This window comes from Capricornis sumatraensis, chromosome 2 (genome assembly GCF_032405125.1).
Source record: "Capricornis sumatraensis isolate serow.1 chromosome 2, serow.2, whole genome shotgun sequence".
Taxonomy (NCBI): Eukaryota; Metazoa; Chordata; class Mammalia; order Artiodactyla; family Bovidae; genus Capricornis; species Capricornis sumatraensis.
In genome coordinates, this window is record NC_091070.1 from 70,297,263 (window position 1) to 70,325,000 (window position 27,738).

At 39.1% G+C, this 27,738-nt stretch overlaps 1 protein-coding gene across 3 annotated transcripts in view; it reads right to left on the minus strand.

Annotated features, from left to right (window-relative positions):
• CDIN1 (CDAN1 interacting nuclease 1) overlaps positions 1-27,738 on the minus strand; it is a 232,919-nt gene that overhangs the window by 116,320 nt on the left and 88,861 nt on the right. For all 3 annotated transcript variants that reach the window (XM_068964969.1, XM_068964968.1, XM_068964967.1), the window contains 3 exons: positions 10,759-10,838; positions 10,362-10,411; positions 5,263-5,330 (listed from right to left, as the gene is read on the minus strand). In XM_068964969.1, the coding sequence (XP_068821070.1) occupies positions 5,263-5,330; positions 10,362-10,411; positions 10,759-10,838 (198 nt within the window). The remainder of the gene's footprint in view (positions 1-5,262; positions 5,331-10,361; positions 10,412-10,758; positions 10,839-27,738) is intronic.

The following is a 27,738-nucleotide window of genomic DNA, read 5'->3' on the forward strand; positions in this document are numbered from 1 at the left end:
AGGCAAGACCAAACATGGTAGGGTGAGGCAGGATGAAGCAAATGCCTCTCAGGTGTCACTCAAAGTAATTGTTAGCTGCTACTAATAGGGCAACATTCACTGGAAAGAATAAAATATCTCTGGAACCATCCTTATTAAGCCAAACTTAACAAGAATTTGCACCAGACAGTGGCTATGGAAGTCACTAATGAAAGTCCCTCCGACCTGGAGAAATGCCAACCCATGGAGGATGAATGTTTGTCTTCAGCCTTTGGTACACGCTCTTTCATATTTTCCCTATCATTGCAAACATTCTTGTTGTCTTCTGGCTGTCACTATTTTTCTTTTCTCCCTTGCCTTGTGTCCAAATCTCTCCTCTCACCCCACACTCCCAAAAGAGAGAGAGACAGAGGCTATAAAATAAAATATGCTATCATTAATTACTTGAGAGATACAAATTAAAACATCTCCATCAGACAAGATACATTTTCTATTTCACTGATACTAGAAATGGAACAAACCCTTAGCAGAAGGGATAAGGATGGTCACAATGCCTAATTGGTCTATTTCCTTGTGTCTCCAAGCCTAAAAGTGGGCAGCAAGCTCTTTGCATCTTGTGAGACTTTAAATGCACATCAATAAATGTTCATTCTAAATTAACTATACTTGGAAAGAACTGATTTGTACTTATTTGAAAATTTCCTGGGAAAATCCATGTTTGACTTGTTTTATTTATTTATTTTTTATTCCTAATGATACATGCCCATAGCAAGTATCCAAAAGGTAACAGTTTGCTGCACCAAAAGAAACAGTGATTAGCTTAGTGGTAATCCAGCCAGGCTAATGAATTCAGGGAGCCACCTGAGAAGCACATGGAAGTAGGAAGAGGCTGCTAAGAGAGAGCAGATGAGTAAGATGAGTAAATAAACTTCTATTGCTACTTCAGGAAAAGTTGCTTACAAGCCAGTAGCATTTTCTTCCTATGTTGAGGGTAACTATTGATTTTTAACATAATCTGTACCTTCTTTAAAAATATTCACAGGAGAAGCAGGACCACAGCCTTGAATGCATTTATTTTCACTACAAGACAATCAAGTGAGATGCACTAGATGAAAGTGCATTTTTGCTGGGACGGACAAGGCAATAGTGTGTGAGAGCTGGAGGGAAGGCGTGCTTATCATCATCTTCAAACTATTTACGGTATTGTTCCTGGCACACCTGGTGGTTCAGACAGTAAAGAATCTGCCTGCAATGCAGGAGACCCGAGTTCAATTCCTGGTTCAGGAAGATGCCCTGGAGAAGGGATAGGCTACCCACTCCAGTATTCTTGGGGTTCCCTCTTGGCTCATCTGGTAGAGAATCCACCTGCAATGCAGGAAACCTGGGTCTGATCCCTGGGTTTGATCACTGGGTTGGGAAGATACCCTGGAGAAGGGAATGGTTACCCATTCCAGTATTCTTGCCTGGAGAATTCCATGGACAGAGGAGCCTCGTGGGCTACAGTCCTTAGGGTCACAAAGAGTCAGACATGACTGAATGACTAACACTTTCACTGTTTTTCACTTCACTTTCCTGGCATGCACAGAACATACTTGGCAAAAGTTAACTGAAAAGAATGACTGAAGAATGAATAACAGAATTATGAGATCTCTGAGGAAACTGCTAGAAACTACCTGTACTCATTTGCTTGTAATTTGTTTGTAACTTGACCATAGCTACAAAAGCAGGGCCTTCATCTGACTTACGTCTAGGGCTTAAAATAGTACCTGATTCAGTAACTGATTGTTGGAATAAATATATGAATAAAATATATTTTCTAGTTGGAGAACCTAAAGTCATTTATTCAACATTGACTCTTCTTGAAACTGAAAGTGAAGTCGCTCAGTCGTGTCCGACTCTTTGCGACCCTGTGGACTGTAGCCCACCAGGCTCCTGTGTCCATGGGATTCTCCAGGCAAGAATACTAGAGTGGGTTGCCATTTCCTTCTCCAGGGGATCTTCCCGACCCAGGGATCGAACCCAGGTCTCCTGCACTGCAGGCAGACACTTTAACCTCTGAGCCACCAGGGAAGCCCCACAATGTAATTTTATGAAGTACAAAATGGATAAATGTACAACATAGGATAAATCCATAAGTACACCTAAACCTTCAACAAAAAGGAGACTTCATTTTTCCTTTCCAATTGTAGTGCCTGGTTAAATCCTGTGTACCTGATTATAAGAGCCGACTTATTGAAAAAGACCTTGATGCTGGGAAAGACTGAAGGCAAAAGGAGAAAGGGGCGGCAGAGGATAAGATGGTTGGATAGCATCACTGACTCAGTGGTCATGAATTTAAGCAAGCTCCTGGAGATGGTGAAGGACAGGGAAGCCTGGCGTGCTGCAGTCCTTGGGGTCACAAAGAGTCAGACACGACTTAGCAACTGAACAACAAATCCTGTGCCATGGCAGCTGTTCAGTATGTGGTTATGAATCAAGAAAATTTAAGAAATTATTAGGGTTATGATAAAAGCAATTTATTTTTATTTTTCTCTTCTATCTGACCTCTTGGTTTTAGAGATGTCAGATAAAATACGTATTTTATAAGATGACATATAGAGCACAATTGGTGGAAAATTTAAAATAAGATAAAAAATTTCAGGAAGTCATAATTCTTAAGAAGGGGTAATATATAAACAATAAGAATCCTTGTCTTTTGAAGTAGTCCAGATTTGAGGGAAGGAGGGAAGGAAAAAGAAAGGGAGAAAGAAAGACACAGAGGGCACTGATTGATTTTACTTTCACTTATTAAAAAAAAAATCAAAGTAAAACAAACATGCCTGCAATGTCTCTGCAACAAAATTCAAGGCGTACACAAGAAAACAAGAAAATATAAAATGAGATTAGTAGTCTATTTCTATACCTATGTTTTTGATGATTTATCTAAATTTACCTGGTACAGTACTCCAGATCTGATTATTCATCGTGAAGGGAGTATTTACAAGGTAAAAGAACAAACCCATAATGATACTCCATAAGAGGCTTTAGGTTTTCAGGTTTTAACCATAAATAAACATGTATTAATTCAGTACTACATTAAAATGCTTAAAATGCATAGAATAACAACTTTGAATACTGATGAGGAAATGCTTCAAAACAGGACTGAGGTTACATGAAGAGAGCTAAATATGAGTTAAGGATCATCTTTGGTATGCTTCAATAAAAGAATTACTGTTAGATCCTAGAGTGCAGAGGAACAGATGAGCCCGTTCCATTTTAAATCCCCTTTCTGAGCGTGCTAGCAAAGCGCAGTGACTCCCTGCTATGCCTCTGCACTGCCTTTGTCAGCGGTGGCCAACGCGGTCTAGCGCCTTCAGTTCCTAGAATCAAGGGAGTCGAACACCTGGGACTAAGTTTCAGCCAAGAGTGAGCCCTTTGCTCTTCCTCCCTGTTTGGGTCTTCCAGCCTTTAGGAAGGAAGCAGAAAAAAACTAGATTAAGCAAAGAAGTGGTACAAGGGCTTGACTACCCTTAAGCAGATGGTGCCAAGAGAGTTACACCAAGTGGTCTTGAAAATATGACTGCTCAGTTGCTGGCTTCAGACAACACATTTGGCCACACCTTATTGGCCACTGAGTGGTCAATATGATCAGATACTTTATAATATTACTGGAACTCCATAGTCTACAAAGTACTCCATGGTGCAGCTCAGGACATTCATTCCAATTGGTTCTGAAGGCGTTATACACCATATTTTTCATTAGATTTTAAAAGGTAATTTCTATCTAATTCACCCTTTTCCATACACTGAATATTTCAGTTGTTCTTCTTATACAAAAAAAAAACTTGTTGCTTTTACTTATCAAAATTTAATTTAGTAATCTAAGGCCACTTTCCTAATTTATCACGTCTTCAACTCTTACTGGAGAATATTTATGGTATACCCCCTCTTAAAATTATCAACCATTTACAACACATTCAACTCAAATCTTCAGGTCATCAATAAAAATACTGAATACTAAGACTTAAAACAGATTTCCTACAGGACTGTTTTCAACATCCTTTCCCAACTTGACATAAGATCATTTGACTTCCCTTGGCTAAGTCTTGTTCATTTTGGATGAAAAATTATGTAATCCAACATCACTTAATTTTTTTACCCTAAAAAAATTATGCTATGCAAACTCTTTACATAAAATAGATGTGTACAATAATACAATCTGTATAGAATCTTGAAAAATTACAACATTTAAAATGGAGAAGAGGATTTAATTCCTGGTGGAGTGCTTTACTGGAGAAGGCAATGGCAACCCACTCCAGTACTCTTGCCTGGAAAATTCCATGGACGGAGGAGCCCGGTGGGCTGCAGTCCATGGGGTCGATAAGAGTCGGACACGACTGAGCAACCCACTCCAGTACTCTTGCCTGGAAAATCCCACGGATGGAGGAGCCTGGTGGGCTGCAGTCCATGGGGTCGATAAGAGTTGGACACGACTGAGCGACTTCACTTTCACTTTTCACTTTCATGCATTGGAGAAGGAAATAGCAACCCACTCCAGTGTTCTTGCCTGCAGAATCCCAGGGACAGGGGAGCCTGGTGGGCTGCCGTCTCTGGGGTCGCACAGAGTCGGACAAGACTGAAGCGACTTAGCAGTAGCAGCAGCAGAGTGCTTTATGGTTGCTATGAGCAGTTATCACATGTATGCCTTTTGAGGCTTAATTTTTAATGCCTAAGAGATGTTGAAAGAAATAACAATCTGTAATAAGATTCCACGTTGGAAGACAAACACATATGTACCTGTGAGATTTTAAAAAATCATACTCATATGATGACAATTCACTTTTGGCATAAAAATAATAAAAGCTCAATATTTCATTTTCAAGTGAAAGTACTAGGCAATTCCATACATGAGACAAAAATACCTAACATGAATTTTTCTAACCATTCTTTTCAATATATAAAGCATTTTCTGGACAATATTTCTTTGTTTCCTTCTCTCATAAGGCCTAGATTATGGTTAATATCTCATGACACCAAAAGTAATACTGCAACAGATATTAAAGTATTTTTTCAGCCACTTATGCTATAAAATATTAATTGTAAGCCTGTGCATGTGCTGTGTATACAAGGGATTAGGTAACTGAGTTCCTGCTCAGTTCTAAATCAATAAAAGATAACATGCACAGCATCCGTCACCATTTGCTCTTCCTTTAGTACATAATAACTGCAAGTGGAAGATTTTTTAAAATATATATTTAAGCACTCACGGAGATATATGCTGGAGAAGACGTAAGCAATACTTACCTAGGAAGGAGAGGTTTTTCTCCAGAAGCAAGTCCCTCAGCAGGACTTCATGCTCGTGACCAATGGCACTGGGAAGTCTTAGTTAAGGAGCGTAACATTGGTTGAATTATACCACCAGAAAAAATTGCTAATACCAGGGCTATACTCTGAGATGAAATGGAAAGTAGAGGTAATTATAAACATCCTTTATGCTATGCTAAAAACCCCTCAATTCAATTTAGGACCATTTATTAAGCACTAAGTGCAGTTTAGAATACCAACCAGCTTTTGCCCTAAGAATTTCTAGTCTTACAGAGTTCCATAAATCTTTTGTGAGTTCATACTTGTCACAAAGCCAGCATTTAGCAGCTCTTATTTTCCCAGTCCTGATGCTGGGAAAGACTGAAGGCAGAAGGAGAAGAGGGTGTCAGCGGATGAGCTGGCTGGATGGCATCACTGATGCCATCAACATGAACTTGGGCATCCTCAGGGAGATGGTGAGCGACAGGGAGGCTTGGTCTGCTGCACTCCACGGGGCTGCAGAGTCAGACACAACTGGGTGACTGAACAACAACAACCCTTCTAGTCTATGACTCGTGGTCTTCTGCGACTTGGGAAACCAAACAACTGACTTGTTGAGAAGTATATGTACTCTGGAGGCAAGACATCCCAGTAAACGGCTGTGGAGTAGTGCGTCAGTTCAGAGGCTGTTTCAAGTCTTTCTCTTGTGTGTGCAAGTTTTCACCATTATATGGTGTATAAATACATACCTATGCTCATATAAATTTTTTGAGTGCTATTATGAGGCAGGCAGTATATCAAGTATGTTATTTTCAGTGTATTTACATGTTTTTTCATCCTCACAGTTATTATTATCCTTATATTACAGATGAGGAAAACAAGGCTTAAAAAGGAATTTATATAAGATCATATGGTCAATGTGTGGCAGAGCAGAGAATCAGAACAAAATCTCTGCAAAGCCTATATCTATGGCCTCTGTAAAGCTACTTAAAATATTAAAATTAATTACATAAAAATAATTGATATTCGCTAATGCTGCTGCTGCTGCTAAGTCGCTTCAGTCGTGTCTGACTCTGTGCAACCCCACAGATGGCAGCTCACCAGGCTCCTCTGGTGTGTACAAAGTGTGAAAAGGAGTGTTATCCTATTCTCATACTATAATTTTGTCAAAGGTGTTTGGTAATACAGGCAGTCTTTGGAGATACCATGGGTTCCGTTCCAGAATAAAACAAATATTGCAATAAGGCAAGTTACATGAATTTTTTGGTTTCTCAGTACATATAAAAGTTACTATTACACTATAGCCTATTAAGTGTTCAACAGCATTATATCTAAAAAATACATATACCCTAATTAAAAAATATTTTATTGCTAAAAAACTGCTACCATCACCTGAGCCTTCAGCAAGTCCTCATCTTTTTGTAATTATAATACCACAGATCATCACAGCAAATACTATAATAATGAAAAACATTAAAATATTGTAAGAATTACCAAAAAGTGACATAGAGACATGAAGTGAGCAAATGCTATTGGGAAAATGGTGCCGACTCAAGGCAGGGTTGCCACAAACTTTCAATTTGTAAAAAACATATTATCTGCAAAGCACAATAAAGTGAAGGACAATAAAATGAGGTGTGCCTGTAATTCTTTAATTCTCCATCTCACTAATGTCAATCTGGTCTTATTACTTCTTGGCTTAACAGGGATTCTTTGGTTGGTCCTGATCATGCACTATAAGAATCCAATTTAAATCAAATAAAGCTTAAAAATTACCTGTAAAATTCTTAGACAATCATCCTGTCATTTATCAACAATACAAGTGGATATTATTCAAACCTTAGAATTCAAGAGGTGGGACCACTCATACACATCATCAAAACAAGTCCCAAGTCATCATCACTGTCTTTTTCTTTCTGTTGTCCCTCCTCCCCATGTACAGGACTGTGCTTAGTTCTCACTGAAAACAAATTTTTAAATCATAAAATTTCACACATTCAGAGAGTCCACTGAAGACATCTGATGAATATCTCTCAATGGTCTCTCATTACTAGGGGCATTCCACGTTTCAGAACTAAATAATTTACTTCCAGTCCACATAAATGTGCTCTCACTTTTATTGCTGTGAATTATTTACATCTAAAATGTTGAATCATGATACTGATGGTACAGGAGTAAAAACCAGAGCACTTCAAGCTTCCTGTATCATTATCTTTCCTTGTTCCACAGTTCAGGTCTTTGTCTAATAGCTGGGTCCTGAAGTCACACTTTGGAAAGTTGAGGTGGCTGGTTTCTCACACCTTTTATGTCTGTGAATATAACTTGTGGCAGGAAAATAACATGTGGGTGGACACAGTTATATAGGAAAAATTATAGTAGACACCAAAAGAAAAAAGAAAGCAATGACAATTTATATACTGTTTGCAATCTAGGGTGCTATTTTGGTGTCATATTAATAAATCACCAATTTACTTTACTCTCCTTACACAAATGCCTACATGTAACATTTTCATAATGGAGTAAAAGGTTTTGCGCCTATTCTATTTATTAAATGTGTGCTTTCTTTCTAACAAAATGATGTAATTTAACAAGAGTAAGCAATGTAAACATTACCAAATTATCAGAACAACATACAAATAGCATTTGCACTCATGAAAATCCAATCATTTTTATTCAGTGTGAAATAAAACAATTCCTGTTGATCAGCCTTGAAAACAGCTAAGCAAGTGTATTTACGTTACATTAAACTGCCACTATCTCAATGCAAAGATAAAATCAATTCTCTATAAACTTCCCAGCCTGTTTTACTCTGCATGGTAAAAGCAATCACTAATTTGAAATTTTGCAAAGATATATACATCTTGATTATGTTTTGTTTGATATAAACATGTATAAAATACAAAATCTAGAATATAAAGTTTATAAAAACAGTAATTTTACAAGCAATAGGCATAATGGAACTGTGAAATTATAATCTAGCCAGTGAATACAATTTATAGGCATACATCATTATCTTTATCAATTGAAATCATGCACTACATTAAATTCTACTGGCAGTAGCACAACCAAAAAAGGAAAGTGGAAAATACTCCAAACCGAATTTATAATGCTTCATAAGCAGAAACACTTAGACTTTCTCTGTAATAATACCTATTATTGATGTATGGCAGTGACCATGGGGCAAAACTTGTAAATAAGCTCACAAGCCATTTTCTTCGCCAGCAATACAGCAGTCTAGTTTCCCGTAAGCATCTCAACTATTACTGAAAAACAGCCCCCTGGCATTTACAAAGCAGTTGACTTCATACTTTAGTCCATGCATACATAATTAGATAGTTATATTTAAAATCAATATGCAATCCTTCAAAAGACATTATGCTTTTAAAACCTTAACTTTAAATTGATTTTTAACTATTTTATGTGCTTTAAAATTAACATGTAATTCCACCCCAGATACTCTAAGATGGTGTTAGTTGTTTTGTGGACGTGCTAAGCTTTATCACTGTGGCAACGTGGGGGTTGGCATTCCGACAATTTCTAACACTATCATTAATTTTGCCCTGAAAATGGAAGCATAGTTTCACTATGGTCTAATAAAAGGTTGAACTCACAACAAAGCTGTGATTTTGTTAAGTTAGACTGAGAGGAACAGATTAGGAGAATAAATATGCAAAGGGCTATAATATAGATACTGAATATTCTTAAAACTGGGCTCTGTTGAAAGATTCATTTTTCAAAGGTTAATTTCATGAAAAAAAGAAAGTGAATCAATTTTTTTTCTTTTACAAAAATTTCACTAACTCTAAGCCTTCATGAAACAAGGTGGAATACAAACACACACACACACACACACACACATACACACACACACACACACACACACACACACACACTTGACTAGCAAAGCTTCTAACACAAAGCCTCCTGATTGGTAATCACTGAGTCTTAACTGGTCACAATGCCATCTGTGCTAACAAAACCCAGGAAGGGCATGTTGTATTCTTAAAAAATATAAGACTCATGGACTCAGGTAGATATCATTTCCATTAAAAATGACTAATTATTTACTCTTTCCATAGAATTTTTTAGCCAAAGATTATAAAAATTCTTAGTGTTGCCACAATACTACTAAATGTATTGATTAACAATGCCCTACTTCACAAAGCAGTTACTGTCCACTCAACTCCTGTTTGGGATTCCCAGGTGGTGCTAGTGGTAAAGAATCCACCTGCCAATGCAGGAGACACAAGTGATGCAGGTTCAATCCCTGGGTTGGGAAGATTCCCCTGGAGTAGGAAATGGCAATCCACTTCAGTATTCTTGCCTAGAAAATCCTATGGACAGAGGAGCCTGGCGGGCTGCAGTTCACGGGGCCACAAAGAATCAGAAACAACTGAAATACATGTGCATGTATACACACACACACACACACACACACACACACACACACACAAATCCTGTCTGATGAAGCAAGCATTAACTCTTTAGTAATTTCAATGTCTTTAATGAAAAATGACTGGACATCTGTTCTCCTAGCCTTAAACTCAGTCCAGAGGGAAAAATTAGCTTGGTTTTCTCAAAAAATGTTTATTAGGGACTCAAGTGACAGCTCAGAATATAATCAACATCTAAGCAGTAAGAATCTACTGCCCTTTAAAACATGATGGTCTCCTGTGGCAGTTTAATCACATCATCTCTTAACTACAGGCTCAAAATTTTTTCTCAACTAAATTTGGTTCATTTAAAATAGAAATTTATTAATATTTGAAAAAATGTTCACTGAAATGCTTAGATACATTCTAAGACAGTGTGCTACCTGCCTCGTGACTCTATCTTTAAACTCATTGAAAACCAAGCAGGTTGATATAAGCATGTGAACACGCAACTGCTGAACTGACATCTTCCCAATGCCTATCTGATTTTTTTTTAAGCTGTAGAAAAGAATGGTCTGCAGTGACCCTCCAGTTGATTGAATATAAAATAGAAGAGTATGAAATGTGTTTTGTGAAGCAGAACTTTATGTCAGGTTAAAGCTAGACACATCTCCACTGAGTCTAAGCTCGTCAATTGTGCACCTAAAATTTTATGGGAAAGGATACTGTTTGATGCAGTCCACCAGTGGTCCATAACAGCAGTCATTCACGATGCACTGCAGACAAATAAGAGAAAGGGTCTGGGATGGAGCGACTACAAAAACTGTCAGACAATATCCTAAAAGCAGTAATTACTTTTCTTAAAAATTTTTTTTAAAAAAAGCTCTCAAAAGACTGTTCAGATTTAATCACAGAAAACAAAAATTGCATGCTTTTTATTCACTATAAAAGCAAGCTATTAAAAAGTGAAATGCTCTTCTCACAAATATTGCATTGCCATTTATGGTGCACCCTGACCTCAGTGATAGTTTATGATGACAGTAATTAAATGAGGTTTAAAATCCTTTACTCTGCTAGGCAGATAACAGCATTGCCACTGAAAATAGACAGCTGTGATTAATACCTGATAGACCTGATTTGCTAGAACTCCATCTGGAATCTGAGAAGGGTCCCGTAGCATACTATTTATAACAGACTTGGAGGCTGCAGAAGAAAAGAGATGAACTGTTAGCAGACAGTCAACATACTTTTAATACAACATGAAAAGTGACATATACCTATAAATACACCAACCATGGAAATGAAAACATTACTGATACTAATCATTTTTTTCCTTTTTCAAATCTCAGAAAAGCTTTTAATTAAAACACTTTGCCAAGTTTATAAGCCACATTGACAGATTTGAAGATGACCTAATTTTTCCAAGGTAAATTCACAAGTACAGACCTAAAGCATATGCCTCTTTGCAGATAAATTAGCTTTGGAAAAGCCCACTGGGGGGGGGGGGGGGGAAACAATCAGAAAAGAAAATATTTTCCTTCTGCAGGTAAGTATGTTATAACCAAGCATATGTAGCTGGAGAGTTTAGTGAAGGCAGGTCAGATTCAAAGACTTCAGTGACGTCAATAAAAGTTACCCTCAGCCAAGAAAGCATCTCTGAATCTAAAGCTTTCTGAAATAATTCTCAACTGCCATGAAATGTTATGTCCATTTCACAGGTAAGGAAAGTACATAAAACTGACACAATTGAGCAAATCTTAAATAAGAGAAAAAAAAATATATATATATATACACACACAATTGTATATTTATACACAAATTTTTGTCCCAAAGTATGTTTCATCATACCCAATTGCAAATTAAACTGACCTTATCATGGGGGACTGCAATGGAAGGGGCTGTAGGAAGCATCTTACGAAGTGTGGTATATCAGATCACACCTTTTGAAAAGCGAGGCAGGAGATCCTGACTTCATTGCTTACTGGAGGCATGCAGAAGCCAGAGTGGCCAGAACTCCTCTTCCTCAGCATGGGGGGAAGGCAAGTCTCTAGACTGAAGCTAAGTCAGGTATTGCCTAAGAATCAATTCTTTCAAGTCCTCCAGTGGAATCATTCCCACACATTTAGCAAAATAGCTTATAGGGTCTGATCCATACAAGCACAAACTAAAAAACATACTGGATAATTATCTAGTTAAGAGAAGAAAAACATGCCACAGAGCTACATCATCATTCAGGTTCTGAGATGGTTTTTTGCCCTTTTTTTTTTGAATGATTATGTTCCTTATCAAGTTCAGTACCATAAGAACACTGACAGACATGATAAATGTTAGGAAATTCTGTGGAAAGAAATAGGGAAATTACATCTTTCTCACTTAAGCATGGTGCACAAGGAGAAAAATGAAGCACAATTATTTTAATTATTTCCTATTCTTAGTTACCTAACTGCATGTGTATAACAATGCTTTGTAGCTAGTCGCTATTTGTAAATATGTTTGCACAGCAAGCGGGGAGGCATATATGGAGTCTCACAAAGATCGTCATCACTGGAGGAATACTATCCAGCTCTGCAACCTGGCAAGTTATTGAGCCTCTCAAATTCAGGGTCTTCATCTGTAGAATGTGATAATGCTATCTGACCTGATTACCCTTAAGAGTTCTTATATGAGTCCCTAGAGAAAACAGTGACAACACTATGATTTTAGTTATTTTGTTAAACCAATAATAAGTAATATCAAGAAAAAAATCAGCCTTATGCATCGACTTTGAGTAAGCTCAAGTTCAGTTCAGTCACTCAGTTGTGTCCGACTCTGCGACCTCATGGACCGCAGCATGCCAGGCTTGCCTGTCCATCACCAACTCCTGGAACTTACCCAGACTCATGTCCATCGAGTCAGTGATACCATCCAACCGTCTCATCGTCTGTCATCCCCTTCTCATCCTGCCTTCACTCTTTCCCAGCATCAGGTTCTTTTCTACTGAGTCAGTTCTTCACATCAGGTGGCCAAAGTATTGGAGTTTCAGCTTCAGCGTCAGTCCTTCCAATGAATATTCAGGACTGATCTCCTTTAGAATGGACTGGTTGGATCTGCTTGCTGTCCAAGGGACTCTCAAGAGTCTTCTCCAACACCACAGTTCAAAAGCATCAATCCTTCAGAACTCAGCTTTCCTTATAGTCCAACTCTCACATCCATACATGACTACTGGAAAAACCATAGCTTTGACTAGACGGACCTTTGTTGGCAAAGTAATGTCTGCTTTTTAATATGCTGTCTAGGTTGATCATAACTTTTCTTCCAAGGAGTAAGCGTCTTTTAATTTCATGGCTGCAGTCACCATCTGCAGTGATTTTGGAATCCAAAAAATTAAAGTCTGTCACTATATCCACTGTTTCCCCATCTATTTTCCATGAAGTGATGGAACCAGATGCCATGATCTTAGTTTTCTGAATGTTGAGTTTTAAGCCAACTTTTTCACTCTCTTCTTTCACTTTCATCAAGAGGCTCTTTCATTCCTCTTCACTTTCTGCCATAAGGGTGGTGTCATCTGCATACCTGAGGTTGTTGATATTTCTCCCGGCAATCTTGATTCCAGCTTGTGCTTCATCCAGCCTGCATTTTGCCTGATGTACTCTGCATGTAAGTTAAATAAGCAGGGTGATGATATGCAGCCTTGACATACTCCTTTCCCAATTTGGAACCAGTCTGTTGTTCTATGTCCAGTTCTAACTGTTGCTTCTTGACCTGCATATGGATTTCTCAGGAGGCAGGTCAGGTGATCTGGTATTCCCACCTCTTTCAGAATCTTCCACAGTTTGTTGTGATCCACACAGTCAGCAGAAGTAGATGTTTTTCTGGAACTCTCTTGCTTTTTCAATGATCCAATGAATATTGGCAATTTGATCTCTGGTTCCTCTGCCTTTTCTAAATCCACCATGAACGTCTGGAAGTTCATGGTTTACATACTGTTGAAGCCTGGCTTGGAGAATTTTGAGCATTACTTTGCTAATGTATGAGATGAGTGCAATTGTGCACTAGTTTGAACATTCTTTGGCATTGCCTTTCTTAAGTTAGACTTAATTATTTCAGAAAGAAATGACCATGATTTAGTGGAACAAAAACTGGGAATACAAAGCAGTGAACTGTCCTACATTGCTCTCACATGCTCAGTCCGGTCTGACTCTCTGTGACCCAACAGACTGTAGCCCACCAGCTCTTTTGTCCATAGGATTCTACAGGAACGAATACTGGAGTGTGTTGCCATTTCCTTCTCTAGGGGATCTCCCTGACCCAGGACCAAACCTATGTCTCCCAAACTGGCAGGAAGATTCTTTACTCACTGAGCCATTGTAAATTCACTCTGTTTCCCCAATTTAATTCTAAGGCCAGGCCAGTAGGACGGGACCAAAGTCACTCACATACTGGTCACCTTCCCTGAGGGACTGCACTCACTCTGATCTGCTACTCAATCACACATGGATAGTAACGGCAGACACTCCTCTGCAGTACCCATGATGCTATCAGTATCTCATGGAAACAAAAGCACCTTCTCCACACGTTCCTGGTCACTGGTAGGTTGTTACACTGCTAACCCTCATGCCCATGTGAGAAGAAGATTACTAAATGACCAGAGAGCATACCTAAAAATATGCTATTTCCCTATCCTAGGGAAAATTACTGACCTCATATCAAACTATATGCAAACTCATTGCTAAAATCATAATGGTCCTTTTAAAAAAAGGAGGGACAATACCCTAGGACAGAAAAAAAAATTAGGTCATTTGTTTTACGAGGGAAGAAAGGGAAATCTTACAGGAAAAAGAAACTGATGACATCATAGTTTTCCTGACAATATACATTATAGAACCGTGTGCTTATCAGAAGCAAGAATCATAGCCAATAAACTTAAAAAAATAGTTTGAATATATTGAATAGAACACTATTCAAATCAAAGGAAGCTTGCAAGGGGAAGTCAGTGATTTTAAGTTGAATAGTAAAAGCTATATATTGAGTCCACGTTCATTTAAAACTCCAGAAAATCTCTTTTCTCGTCTTGCAACTGGCCGTTTCTCAGAGCAGGAGAAAAAGTGCTAACACACAGGACCTCCGGGCCAAGGCTCCAGATGCAGGACATGTCTGCACTCCATGTCTGGGTATTTGCACTCAGACATGAGTAGATCTACCTCCCAGGTCAAGCCAGAGTGCAGGCATACATTTACACACAAACTCTGAAGCTTAGGAAATGCCCAGTGAGTGAAGTGAGAGTCGCTCAGTCGTGTCCGACTCTTTGCAACCCCATGGACTATACAGTCCATGGAATTCTCCAGGCCAGAACACTGGAGTGGGTACCCTTTCCCTTCTCCAGGAGATCTTCCCAACCCAGGGATTGAACCCAGGTCTCCCGCACTGCAGGCAGATTCCTTACCAGCTGAGCCACTAGGGAAGCCCAGCAAAAGCCAAAGGGAGGAATAACAACATCAACCAGATAAGGAAAAGCAACTGGACAATCCTGGGGTGGCTAGGCATATGAGGCCTCAAGGAAGCCCATGTCGTTCATAGAAACTGTCCCTAGGCCAGCCATGACTTTCATCCATTGTGCATCCATCTATTTTGACCACGTGTGGATAGGTGTCTTGTTCTCTCCAACCACTGCTAAAGGCACTCATTCTGTTGATTTCACAGTTTAACCCTGCCACCGCTTCAGCTGCTGGGATTTCAAGTATCAAGCCTGTTCAAAGCAAGAATGCAAGAATCACTTGCAGCAAGATGCACTAGGAGAGGAGAGGACTGGTACCTGTTCAAGCACACTACACAAGAGTACAGGGGCAATAGGCAATGCCTGGACTATGACACGCATGTGTGTATAATGTGCTAAGTCACTTCCGTTGTGTCTGGCTCTTTGTGACCCCATGGACTGTAGCCCATCAGGCTCTCCCAGGCAAGAATACTGGAGTGAGTTTTCATTTCCTTCTCCATATTGTGGAATATTTTGAACACAAAGAGGGCAGGATCCTAATATAATAAACATCCATGTCCTACCTTTCTGGGCTTCCCAGGTGGTGCTAATGGTAAAAGAGACCACCTGAGCATGAGGGAGACATTAAAAGACCTGGTTTTGACCCTTGGGTTGGAAAGATCCCCTGGAGTGGGCATAGCAACCCACTCCAATATTCTGGCCTGGAGAATTCATCTTTCTAAATTAACTTCTGGACTGGCAATTAATACTAAGATAGTCCAATACTAATTTGTGTAAACTTTTAAGTTTATCAATTTGCTAGAGATTGCTTTGTTTTATTAGTATTTTCAAGAAAACAAATTTCAGTTTTTTTTCTCTCTACTACTCCACTTCTTCAAAATTCACTTAATTTATTCTTTTGTGATCATTATTTCCTGCTTTCTTCTTTGAGTCTGCTATATTTATTAATACTTTACTATGTTTATTAAATAAAATTTCAAGCTTTAACACATTTTTTTTTGCATTGTTGCTTTCTTTTTTAAATTTTTTTAAAATATAAACTTATTTATTTTAATTGGAGGTTAATTACTTTACAAAATTGTATTGGTTTTGCCATACATCAACATGAATCCGCCACAGGTATACACATGTTCCCCATCCTGAACCCCCCTCCATCCTTCCTCCCTGTACCATCCCTCTGGGTCATCTCAGTGCACCAGCCCTAAGCACCCAGTATCATGCATCAAACCTGGACTGGCGATTTGTTTCATATATGATATTATACATGTTTCAATGCCATTCTCCCAAATCATCCCACCCTCTCCCTCTCCCACAGAGTCCAAAAGTCTGTTCTATACATCTGTGTCTCTTTTGTTGTCTCACATACAGGGTTATCATTACCATCTTTCTAAATTCCATATATATGCATTAGTATACTGTATTGGTGTTTTTCTTTCTGGTTTATTTCACTCTGTATAATAGGCTCCAGTTTCATCCACCTCATTAGAACTGATTCAAATGTATTCTTTTTAATGGCTGAGTAATACTCCATTGTGTATATGTACCACAGCTTTCTTATCCATTCATCTGCTGATGGACATCTAGGTTGCTTCCATGTCCTGGCTATTATAAACAGTGCTGTGATGAACATCGGGGTACACCTGTCTCTTTAATTCTGGTTTCCTCGGCAGTGGGATTTCTGGGTCATAAGACAGTTCTATTTCCAGTTTTTTAAGGAATCTCCACACTGTTTTCCATAGTGGCTGTACTAGTTTACATTCTGTTCTCCACACGCTCTCCAGCATTTATTGCTTGTAGACTTTTGGATCTCAGCCGTTCTGACTGGAGTGAAATGGTACCTCATTGTGGTTTTGATTTGCATTTCTCTGATAATGAGTGATGTTGAGCATCTTTTCATGTGTTTATTAGCCATCCGTATGTCTTCTTTGGAGAAATGTCTATTTAGTTCTTTGGTCCATTTTTTGATTGGGTCATTTATTTTTCTGGAATTGAGCTTCAGGAGCTGCTTGTATATTTTTGAGATTAGTTGTTTTTCAGTTGCTTCATTTGCTATTATTTTCTCCCATTCTGAAGGCTGTCTTTTCACCTTGCTTATAGTTTCCTTTGTTGTGCAGAAGCTTTTAAGTTTAACTAGGTCCCATTTGTTTATTTTTGCTTTTATTTCCAATATTCTGGGGGATGGGTCATACCGGATCCTGCTGTGATTTATGTCAGAGAGTTTAACACACTTTTCAAGGCTACAATTTTTCCTCTAAATTCTCTTTAGCTACATGCCACAAGGTCTGCTGTCACTTACAAATATTTTGTAGTTCCTATTATGACTTAAATCTCTGATTCATACATTGTTTGAAAACATTTCATTTTTAATATTCCAATTTGATTAGATTGTGGCAACCTCCAAATCACTTTAATTTGGAAGCATGTGCTTGACTTTCTTTGTATGTGACCCAATTTTTATGAATGTTTCAAAACTCACTCTAGTTCCTGTTTTAGAGGCACAGGGCTCCGGTCTGTCTAGTATGTCAAGATTTTTAACGGTACTCTTCAAATCTTCTATGTTATTACTAATATTTTCCAAACTACATACGTACTATTCTACTTCTGCTGTCACTTTGTCAGCTTCTCCATAGAATTCTGTCAATGTTTGCTTTCTATATGAAGAGGCTATATTGTTGGGTGTACAAACTCGTTCTAAGAATGAAATTTTGTCTTTTGGCATCGTCATGACCTTCTTAATCTCGTGTGTGTGTGTGTTACACACAAAATTACCTAATGGTGATACTGCTGCCCCACTTTTCTTTTGAATAGCATCTATCTAATACATCTGGTATTTCACTTATCTAAACTTCACTGTATCATTACATCTTAGGTCTGACTCTTATTAATAGCATTTAGCCAGATTCCCTAAAATCAAATGTGGAAATCTCTCCTTTTTCAAGAGTGAGTTTAATCTACCTGTAACTGAGACATCTGGACTTACCCTACCCTCTTACTCTCCATGCTCTGGTAATCATTTTCTTCCCCTTTCCCGTTTACTACCTCTAAATTGATTACATTTTCTCTATGCCCTCTCTCTGTCTTGATTCACTGAAAAGTATCAATAATATGGTTTTTAAAATTTTTGTCTGTTTGTTTTTGGCTCTCCTGAGTCTTCATTTCCATTCCTGCAGTGAGCAGTGGCTACTCCTCACGTGGTGTGCAGGCCTCTCATCGCAGAGGCTTCTCTTGTTGAGGAGCACTGGCTCTAGGCTTCAGTAACTGCAGGGCATGAGATCAGTTGTTCTGCAGCATGTGGGATCCTCCTGCACCAGGGATTGCAGATTCTTAACTACTGGACCACCCGGGAAGTCCAATAACATAGTTTGTATCTACTTCTTTAGTAGTTCTCACAAAATTTCTTCTAATCTAATCATACCTCCTTGGTAATTCTTAGTGTAAGGAACTTAGAATGCACTCATTTCAACCAGAAAGTCCCCTTTCTTCATCAGCTTCCATGATACCATGCCTATTATTTTTGTCTGACCATCTTGTTTGTAAACACAATTTCCTAATTAATTTCTGTGATGGTTAGTTTTACGTGTCAACGTTATTGGACCACAAGGTGACATATTTTGTTAAACATTACTCTGTATGTTTGTAAGGGTTATTTCTGGATGAGATTCACAATTTATTTGGTAGATTGAATAAAGCAGACTGCCTTCCCTGATGTGAGGGTGGGCCTCATGCACTCAGCTGAAGGACTGACTAGAAGAAAAGGCATGAGTAGAAGAGAATTCTTTCTGTCTTACTGCCTTTGATTTGGGACATTGGCATTCTCCTGGGACATCGGCATTCTCCTTTCTTCGAACTAGACCTAAAATACTGGCTCCTCCTGAGTCTCAAGTCTGCAGATCTTTGGACCAGAACTAGGCCACTGGCTGTCCTGTATCTTTAGCTTGCTGACTAACTATAGATCTTGGGATTTATTAGCCTCTATTGTCATGTGAACCAATTTCTTATCATCTCTCTCTCTCTCCCCTGACGTCTCCCTCTTATGCTCTTTCTACACACACACACACACACACACACACACACACACACACTCTTGGTTCTATTCCTCTGGAGAATCTTCTACATAGTCTCTTTCTACTTTTAAAAATATTTTTAAACATTCAATGTTTATTTAAATTTATCAACATGTTTGTCGATTTCCTCTTTCAGTGCTGCTTCCTGAATGCCACTTTCCAATTTTAAATTCAATATTCAAAATTGGATATTATTACTAAAGCACCTCTTTTATTAGTGCTTTCAGCTAGGATCACTGAGTAGCAAGATCTTTGGTTCTGCCTTATCTGAAACTATCTTCACTGAGTTCTCAGTCTTGAATGATAATATAGCTAGGTATAGAATCACATGCTAAGAATCAGCTCTTTGAAGACATAATTCCATTGTCTCTTGACATCTATTACTGATAAGAACTCTATTGTCAGATGAATAGCTGAAATTATACTACATTTATAAAACAGAATATTACTCAGCCATAAAAGGAACGAAGTTGAGTCAGTTGTAGTGAAGTGGATGAATCTAGAATCTCTTATTCAGAGTGAATTAACTCAGAAAGAGAAAAATCAAGTATTATATATTAAGGCATATATATGGAATCTAGACCCTGATAGCTCAGTTGGTAAAGAATCTGCCTGCAATGCAGGAGACACTGGTTCGATTCCTGGGTTGGGAAGACCCCCTGGAGAAGGAATAGGCTACCCACTCCAGTATTCTGGCCTGGAGAATCCCATGGACTGTACAGTCTGTGGGGTTGCAGAGAGTCGGACACGACTGAGCGACTTCCACTTTCACTTCATGGAATCTAGAAAAACAGTACTGATGGACATGGTAGAGAATGGTCTTATAGACACAGTGGGGGAAGATGAGGCTGGGAAGAATTAAGAAGGCAGCACAGATATATATGTGTGTGTATGTATATATATGTGTGTGTCTGTGTATATATACTGTCATATGTGAAAAAGATAGTGGGAAGTTCCTAAATAACAAACAGCCCAACCTAGTGCTCTGTGATGACTAGAGGGGTAGGATAGGGGAGGGGAGGAAGGCTCAGGAGGGAAGGGATATAATTATAATGGATCCATGATGTTGAACAGCAGAAATCAACACAAAATTGTAAAGCAACTTTCCACTAATAAAAAAATAAATAAAATTTAAAAAAGAATTCTACTGTCAGTCTAATAGTAATCCCTATATAGGTAATTTGTCTTTTATTTCTGGTTGCTATTAGAATTTCCTTTGTTATTCAATAGTTTCATCACTGTGCACCTGGATATGGCCCTTTTTAGTTAGCCTGCTTGGAATTAGCTATTTTTCATGAGCCTAAGGATGAACACATTTAACTAGCTTGAAAAAAATGAGTCATCTTAGCTTTGGTCTCCAATTTTTTTGTAAAGCTTACATTAGACATCTTTCAGAAGGTCTTGTCTCCTGTCTCCAACCCCTATAAAGTGTTTATATTTTCCATCTCTTCATCTCTTGTGTTATACTAAAGTTGATTTCTTCAGATCCATCCTAGAATCCACTAACTTTTGTTCTAATCTAATCTTCCAATTTTGATTTCTTGTATGTAATTGAACAGTTTACTCACCAAAGGAGCTTTTAACTTCAGTGACAATGATTTCATTTCTAAATTATTTTTGTTTTTTAAATGTGTTTTCACACTATTTTCTTTTGTTTATCCAATTATGGTCTTTCTTTTTACTTATTCAATCAGCTCATATATTAATTTTGTAGCTTTCAAATGTGATCATATAGATTAAATTTATAGTGTCTTCATTTTCTCATCTCTAGTCCATAGTATACCATTTCTCTACCTATTGACCTGCCTACCTATTTACCTATCTTCCCTATGACAGTGGTTTCCTCACTTGCTTTGTAAATTTTTACTGTGAGCTTATTTTCAGAAAGAATTGTTCGACCTGTGTGGTGGAAATAACCATGACAAAGTAGTTTCATGTTTACTTTTGCAGAGACTGGTTTTATTGTTAATTTCTTAGCTCAGACTTCCTACAGTCAATAAGAGTGCAAATCTGAACCTATACCCACAAATGGCTGACCTATTTCTAATTTCACTCTCCCCTCCTAATACTCTACAACCCAAATCCATAGGCAGTAAGCAAGTCCCCCTGACATTTTCTCCAGGCAAGTGGAGTTTCCCAGTCTTTTTTTTTTTTTTTTTTTCTAATGGTTTGGGTTATACGTTGAAGCTCAATTCCAGCTCCTGGCTGCACATTTTCCTATGGGGGGGGGGTGTGGGGTTTAAAAATCCCAGCCCTGGCCTTTTATGACTATATCTAAAGCTAACAATTCTTATGGACTTACATGGTGTGAGTCCCGGTTCACCACGCCAAATACACATTCTCTCTCCACTTTTTGATTTCTTTGTTGTTGTTTATTTGGTCTATCATTTCTATGTCTTTGTCATGGCAACACAGCCCAACAACCAAAAATTATTTTGTTATGCTCCCAAAGTTTTTGGAAACCCTCCAATAAGAAGTTTAAAAGTAAGCTTGTTTGTTTGCTATTTTTCTGGAGTTAAAATTATATAAGTATATGTATGTAAATATAGTCCTCCCATAAAGTTGCAGCCCCAAACAACTGCAAGAAGGGCAGGTGGCAAATATGTTGAGTAGGCTGGAGAGTGGAACCACCAAAATCACTCGTGAAGTCCTCTCTTTTGCATGGTGTCTGAGCCAGGCAGGGGACTGGGAGAATGGTCATTGGGGGCTAGATAATAAATTGTTACCCTGACCCCTCCAAAGCCTGCTACCGTGTCACAGACCAAGGCACTACAGTAATCAACAAGCTTGGGAAACAAGACAACTTGTTTCTGGGGGTTGAGAATCAGTTTGGCTTCTCAGACTTGCATTTTTTTGGTGCATGTGGCGGTGTGTGGCAGTGTGTGTTTGTGTGTCTGTGTGTGTGTGTATGTGGGGAGGAGTTAAACACCAATTTCCTTACATGCTCATTATTTGGTAATTTGGGCTAGACTTGATGAAGACACCTTCTCCTTATGTGGTGTTAAGTGGACTAGATCATTTGGGTGCTGGACAATTCACTTTCATGACGACTCACAGCTCTGGCAGATCTCTGCTTGCTGTGATATCAGCCATGACTGTGGGAGAGGGGCTTTGGTTTTTCCCCATTTGGGTCTATCTAAGGTCTGCCTGAACTTCCCCTAGAATTGATGGGTAGGTTCCAAGTATAAGCATCCCAAGGAACCAGGCGGAAGTTTATGGCTTCTTTGAATCTAGCCTCAGATGTTATATGAGAAGATCATAATTTTTATTTACATCTTCCTCTCAAAAGGGAAAACATGCCTTCTGAAGGAAAGGTAAACTGGCAAAGCGATGCAATATAATATCTGCAAATGGAGAGACCACATGGAACGGTGGTTATGCACTGAGTCTAGGATCAGATTTGGTTTGGCTCTTCTACCTGCTAGCTGTGTCATCCTGACAAGTTAATTAATGTCTGTGACCTTCAGTTCTCTCGTTGGTACAAGAGTGTAACACTGGTGCTTACTTTGCAGGGTTATTGTGACGATGAAATAACACACAAAAAACACTAACATGCTATTTGAGACTTGAGCTATTACAGTTGTTAGGCTGTTGCCATAGTTGATATTAGATCACACCATGGTCTGCTTTCTGCCTCCCAACATCACATCGTCATTATTTGTTACTTTCTATAGTCCAGGGGGTTAAAAACAGAAAGACTTCATGAGGTGTGTGTTAAGTCAGGAGCCTGCTTTTACCAGGCACATGTTGCCACAGCTTTGGAGAGACAGCAGAAGTGAGTCTATTCTACATGCAACCTGGGGCAAGGCCAGATTCCCTCTTCTTACACGTCTGCCCTGACCCACCCCTTTGTGGGATTCAAGGTGTTCCACCCAGAATCAAACATGTTCTCTGGAAAGAACCTGATGGAAATCCCTATAATCACAGAAGAAACAGATTCCACACTTCCACCCCCAACCCACCCCCATGCCCAGCTTAGGGCATTTCAAGCACCAGCAATCAAGCAAGCAGAGACTTTACCCAAATCACTAACACTCACACCCATGTTCGGAGAAGGCAATGGCACCCCATTCTAGTACTCTTGCCTGGGAAATCCTGTGGACAAAGGAGCCTCATAGGCTGCAGCCTATGAGGTCGCTAAGAGTCGGACACGACTGAGCGACTTCACTTTCACTTTTCACTTTCATGCATTTCACTTTCATGGCAACCCACTCCAGTGTTCTTGCCTGGAGAATCCCAGGGACAGAGTAGCCTGGTGGGCTGCCGTCTATGGGGTCACACAGAGTCGGACACGACTGATGCGACTTAGCAGCAGCAGCAGCACACCCATGTTTAAACTACTCCTTTCCTTAGTGTAAGCTCAGATAAGCAGCCAGCTACTGTGGAAAGGAACCAAGGCAAATAAGCAGATGAGTCATCTACACTTTTAAGGTCGCTGGAAGTCTTGCCCACTGCAAAGGGTGCCATCTGCCCCACTGCAAAGGGTGCCATCTGCTCAGGTTACACCTGGATAAAACAAAGACAAGACCCTATATAGCTGAGACCTCTAATCCAGTGTCATCAATGGATTTAAGCATGACAGGTGAGCCAGCATGGGGCTGACTATACACTGGAAAGTAGCAATCAGGAGAGAAAACAAGATGAAGTGAGGGATGGATGCTACAGGGATAAAGATGAGATTGGTCATTTGGAAAGAAAATTGATGTGCAGACAGCATGGTGGTGTTAGAATCTGGTTCTCCCTCCACTGAAAAACAAACAAACAAAACAAGCCCTTCAGTTGAAAAGCTGGATGGGGAAGATGGCTGCTCTCAAGCACACCAAGAGTTCCACCTCGTCACATGACTGCTTCAGAGGTAGAGCTCCAGAACAGCAAAGCCTAAAATACCAGCTAGAATTGGATCACTTCCTCAAATGCTTAAGGTCTTTGAATATCAAGGTTATGAAGGTCCCAAGTTATATATCCATGGAGTTGGTTTGCCAGTGTCTTTTCTGGACAATCTCAACATTGCCCATGGTGTATAGGAGCCTACTTTCTCTTGCAGTTGGAAGTATGTCTCTTGAGAATTCCAGGCAGCTTGCTAAGCTTTCCTGCAGCACAAGAATGATCTCTAAAGCAGTCTGATCTCATTCAGCAACCTGAACAAGAAATATCTTTCAACATTAGGGAATCCTATAGGGACAAATTATAATTCTGCCTTCTAACTAGCACATAATCATGTAAGAAATAACTTGAACTAGAGTCATCAAAAAAGTATTATGGAAGGACGAAAGGAAGAAGTCTTCAAAGCATGAATATTTACACTGATCGGATTCTTGTCTCAGGCAACTTCTAGCTCTACAGCCAGTACACACCATCAACTCTTATTCAACGAACAAACATTCAACAGAAATTTATTCAGCACATGGTTAATGCCAAGAACATACTTAATTGTACCACAGACTCCATCCTCCAAATCTGGACATTCTTTTGAATCTTTCCCTTGGCCAAAACCTCAAAGTTCAGCTCAATTCTCACCTCTTTCAGTAAAGTTTTTCATTAATTCTTCCAATCCACTTGTTCTCCTCTCCTCATATTGTGGAGTGGAGTAAACTCGTTGTCTACCAATCATTTTGCACTTGATTAAATACATGGCTTCCCTGGTGGCTCAGAGGGTAAAGCATCTGCCTGCAATGCAGGAGACCTGGATTCGATCCCTGGGTGGGGAAGATCCCCTGGAGAAGGAAATGGCAACCCACTCCAGTATTCTTGCCTGGAAAACCCCATGGATGGAGCAGCCTGGTAGGCTACAGTTCATGGGGTTGCAAAGAGTTGGACATGACTGAGCGACTTCACTTTGTCACTTTAAATATTATGACATAAGAGTGATCAAGATGCTAAGTCTTGAAACCATGACATCTTTAAAAAAATGTGAAGGAAAAGATAACATGTAGTACAGCACAAGAAAAAAGGTATCATACTTTCTCAATGTTATCTTTATATATCCAAAGGCTTTTATATGCACTATTAGGCTCATCCTGTGATCACAACAAGACTAAACGTACAAGTTTAATACTGGTTCTGAAGCCATAAGGTTTCAGATTTCAGCATGACCCTGTGTTTGGTCTACCTCCATCTTTCTTCATTTCTTTATGGTTTGTTTCATTATGGCTACCCTCAGGACACTTTTAGACACTTTTTTCTTAACTGCTTCCCAACGAAATTTTGTTGTTGTGCAGTTACTAAGTCATTTCCAACTCTTTGTAACCCCATAGACTGCAGCATGCCAGGCATCCTTGTCCTTCACTACCTCCTGGAGTTTGCTCAGACTCATGTCCATTGATCTGGTGATACCATCCAATCATCTCATTCTGTTGCCCCTATAATCCTCTTGCCCTCAGTCTTTCCCAGCATCAGGGCCTTCTCCAATGAGTCCACTTCTTGCATCAGGTGGCCAAAGTATTGGAGCTTCAGCATCAGTCCTTCCAATGAATACTCAGGGTTGATTTCCTTTAGGATTGACTGGTTTAATCTCCTTGCTGTCCAAGGGACTCTCAGGAGTCTTCTCCAGCACCACAGTTTGAAAGCATCAATTCTTGGGTGCTCAGCCTTCTTTATTGTCCAACTCTCACATCCATACTTGACTACTGGAAAAACCACAGCTTTGACTACACGGACCTTTGTCGGCAAAGTTATGTTTCTGCTTTTTAATGCACTGTCTAGGTCTGTCATAGCTTTTCTTCCAAGGAGCAAATGTCTTTTAATTTCATGGCTGCAGTCACCATCCACAATGATTTTGGACCCCAAGAAAATAAAATCTGCCACTGTTTCCATTTTCCCCCTATCCATTTGCCAAGAAGCAAGAGGACCAGATGCCGTGATCTTTGTTTTTTGAATGTTGAGTTTTAAGCCAGCTTTGTCACCCTCCTCTTTCACCTTCATCAAGAGGCTCTTAGATCCTCTTTGCTTTCTGCCATTAGGAAGGTATATATATTCTGCATATCTGAGGCTGTTGATACTGATGTCACGAATATACCAAATATCTGGTTATGCAATACCACCATCTTTGAGAATGCACGGTTCACATGGAGAACTAAGGAACTGCCTGTGTCAGGATACTTGGTAAGATGCCTGAAAGCAAAATATTTCTCAGCTATCACCTCAAATTGCTCTACACAAATAGCTACTCAACAAATTGCTGATCAAATTATTAATGAACTACTCAAAACCCAATTCCCTACTGTTACAGCAATTCTTAGGTAGTCAAATGGACTTGACTTAATTTGACCTTTTCTTGTTACAAGAGTAGGTGTTTCAAAAAACTGTTTTCAGAAAAAGCAGACTAAGAGGCTGTTTACATATAGGTCTTTAGATAAGTGTTGACAACGTCTAATGTCTTATCTCCCAAAGACAAGAATGCTTTACACTGGCACAGGAGAAGTGACTTTACTATAACAAAAGAACTGTTCAAACAGTTATGTGTTATTTAAACAGGTATCTATTTATGGCAAGAAAATCTAATTAATCATTTATGACAGAATTATAAATTTCCCTTTGGAAATATAATTAAGCAAGTGACATTTTAAATATCAAGTAAATACAGTATCTTTATTATTAGTGCATATGGTGTTATGTGGATATGGTAAAACTAAAATTTCAAAAAACCAGTCTAATATTTATACCAAGTCATTTGAAAATTTGGGAAGGTGGGGTTACTCATCCTATCCCAGAAAGAGTGTCCACTTCTGAAAAGGAATAACAGCCACCATTTACTGAGTGTTTACTGTGTACCAGGCACCAGTCTAAACCCTTCACATGCATTAATTCATCAAATTTTCAGCATGTACTCACAAGAAGGCTATCCTTATCTTAGATATGAAGAAACTGAGGTATTACAGATTTAAATAACTTGCCCAAAGTCCCACTATTAGTTAGTGGTGGAGCCATGATACAAAAGCACAAGCTGTGGCTTGTAGTTACCCGGCTATTCTCTACCATTATTCCCATGTTAGTCAAAGGTGGTCTGAAATGTTTCTGATCAAGGCATCATATTTATAAGAACTGATTGTTTCCTACCTGCTAGATGTCCCTCCAATTCAAATACTAGCACTTAAAGTTTCAAGACACTTAGTGCTCCAGGTAGAGAAAATCAGGGCCATGTATTGAAGATGAGCTCTCTTTTCTAAGCTTACTGGGCCCAGCATGTCAGACAACATTGAGATCTGAGTCACAGGTAAAGAAAAGACTGCACCTCAAGGTCAGGGGAGAAAGTTAATGGCAGCAAAGACCTACCAAAATCTTCTGGGGTGGCTAGAAAATCCAGCAAGATCACAAGGGTCTTGTGTTATATAAAAGAGAAAAAAATGGATGCTCTTAAAAGAGATACTGCAGCTGGTATGATTGAGTTGGTAGTGGTCAGTGAGAGAGGGGTAAGTCTCTGCTTTACAAGTTGATGACTTCAAGAAGCCTTTCCAGTAGTTTCCTCTGGTAGTCTGTTCATTTATATCTCCAGCGCTGGCAAAGACCCATATCACACCATGGTGTCTGCCACAGTGCATAATTAGAAAGCAGTTAATTCTAAATCATT